General features: G+C 45.4%; 1 protein-coding gene across 1 annotated transcript in view; it reads right to left on the bottom strand.

The window, feature by feature from the left end:
* Positions 1-925: 925 nt before the first annotated feature.
* Gjc3 (gap junction protein gamma 3) overlaps positions 926-2,186 on the bottom strand; it is a gene marked incomplete at its 3' end in the record, with an annotated part of 5,680 nt that continues 4,419 nt past the window's right edge. Inside the window, exon 2 of the mRNA XM_008842173.1 lies at positions 926-1,710. Within this exon, the coding sequence (XP_008840395.1) occupies positions 926-1,710 (785 nt within the window). The remainder of the gene's footprint in view (positions 1,711-2,186) is intronic.

Here is a 2,186-nt window from a genome sequence, read left to right as displayed (position 1 = left end):
GCTGCTCTTGCAGAAGACCTGGGTTTGATTCCCAGCACCCACATGGTGGCTAACAATCATCTGTAACTCTAGTTCCAAGGGATCCAACACCCTCTCCTGGCCTCTTTGGGCACTGAAAGGATGTGATGCACTTACATACATGCAGGCAAAACACTCATACATGTAAAATAAAAATAAAATAAATTTCTTAAACTTTAAAAAAGACTGATAAAACATTATTAAAAGGGCTGGGCATGGTGGCACATGCCTTTAATCCCAGCAGTCAAGAGTCAGAGACAAGTAGATCTCTGTGAGATCCAGGACAGCTGGGGCTATATATTGAGATCTTGTCTCAAAAACCCCCAATAATATAGTAATAATAATAATAGTAAGCCAGGTGTGGTGGTGCATGCCTTTAACCCCAGCACTTGGGAGGCGGAGGCAAGCAGATCTGTGAGTTCAAGGCCAGCTTGGTCTACATAGCAAGTTCCAGGAACTACAGGGAGACCCTATCTCAAAAAGACCAAATAATAATAATAATAATAATAGTAATATAATAATAATAAAGTAAGTAAATCCTTTAGGGGGCTGGAGAGATAGCTCAGCAGTTAAGAGCACTGGCTGTACTTGCGGAGGACCAGTTCAACTCCTAGCACCTACATGGCAGCTAACAACTGTCCATAACTCCAGTCCCAGGGGATTGGATGCCCTCTTCTGACCTCCTCAGGCACTGTACAACATGGATGCACTTACATGCATGCAGGCAATACACTTATACACATAAAAATACAATAAAAATATAAATAAAATATTTTAAAAATACATCTGCCTGGAAACTAGTTATCTACCTTGTAACATGTTGGAGATGGACTGCACAAAGAATAAGGGACCTACTCTGGGCTGGGGACATCAGGGGTAGGGAGAGACAGACACCCAGGGTACTCACCTGCTTCTCGAAATGGCTCTTTTGTTTCTACCACTGACAAGTCATCAGTTGGGTCCTTGTGTCTTGTGGTGCTTTTTGAAGTTCGGAAGTACTTAGAGAAGTGAAATCTGTGCTTATACATCCTCCAAAGCGTCCTTAGACCCAGAAACACAAGCTCCAAAAAAGTAAATAAGAGACAGATTGCACTGATGCCAAACATGGTGTTTAGGAAGATGGTCTTCTCAGAGGCCTGTGACTGAAAGCAGGTTGTACTGCTAATACAAGGGTCTTCACGGCATACAAAAGAGCCATGCATCTTGAACCCGAAAAGATGGTACTGAGCTCCAAGGGATGCCCCTTCAAGGACCAGTCGAGCCCCAAGGTGTGCCACATAGGCCCAGAGCAGGTTGAGACTTCCAACCCCTGAGGCATCTCTACTGCCATCCCCCTTGAAGTTCAGAGTCTCTTGCTCCTTCTTCACCTTTCCTGATTTCTCCCAGTAGCCAATCACATGATACAGGATGAAACCCCCATAGATCACACTGGGTACAGCCACCAGGATGACTTGGAAGGCCCAGAAGCGCAATGGAGAGAGGGGGTGGAAGGCATTATAACAAGCCGCCTTGCAGCCTGGCTGCCCTAAATGACAGATGAATTCACTCTCATCATTATTAAAGACCCCAGGTCCACTGGAAGCCAGAAACAGGAAGCGGAATCCTAGGAGCACAGGAAGCAGGAGGCGACCCACAGGGGTGGAATGCTGGCTCTCCTCAGCTAACAGCTGCCTCAGGAACTTGCCACACATCCTGTCATGGAGCAGAAGACAATTATCAGTGCAAGTGTGATGCATTCTCTCTCTCCTTTACAGAGGTCTTTGCTGTGGTGGGTGAATAAAAGTCCCCCATAGGTCCCAAATATCTGAATACTAGGCCCCAGTTGGTGGTGCTGTTTGTGGTTTAAGAGATGTATTGCTGGAGGAAGCAGGCCACTAGAGGAAGGCTTTGAGAGTACACGTGTGTGGCCTTATCCCATTTCTAGTCTGTTCTCTGCTTCCTGTGCCTGCTTGAAGATATGAGAGCTCAGCTTCCTGTGCCTCCCCACCATGATAGACTCTTATCTCTCTGGAACTGTAAGCCCAGTAAACTCTTCCTTTTAAAAGCTGTCTTGGTCATAGTGTTTTACACAGTGACAGAAAAGTAACTAATACATTTGTTCACTACTAACCCCAAGGGTATAGAAACCAAGCCTTTGTTCCTCTCCAAAAGATGTTTGATCAACTCTA

The sequence above is a fragment of the Nannospalax galili genome, unplaced genomic scaffold (genome assembly GCF_000622305.1).
Source record: "Nannospalax galili isolate Female #2095 unplaced genomic scaffold, S.galili_v1.0 scaffold3780, whole genome shotgun sequence".
Classification (NCBI taxonomy): Eukaryota; Metazoa; Chordata; class Mammalia; order Rodentia; family Spalacidae; genus Nannospalax; species Nannospalax galili.
Note: the sequence above shows the minus strand (reverse complement) of the source record. Positions and strands in the feature narration are given on the sequence as shown.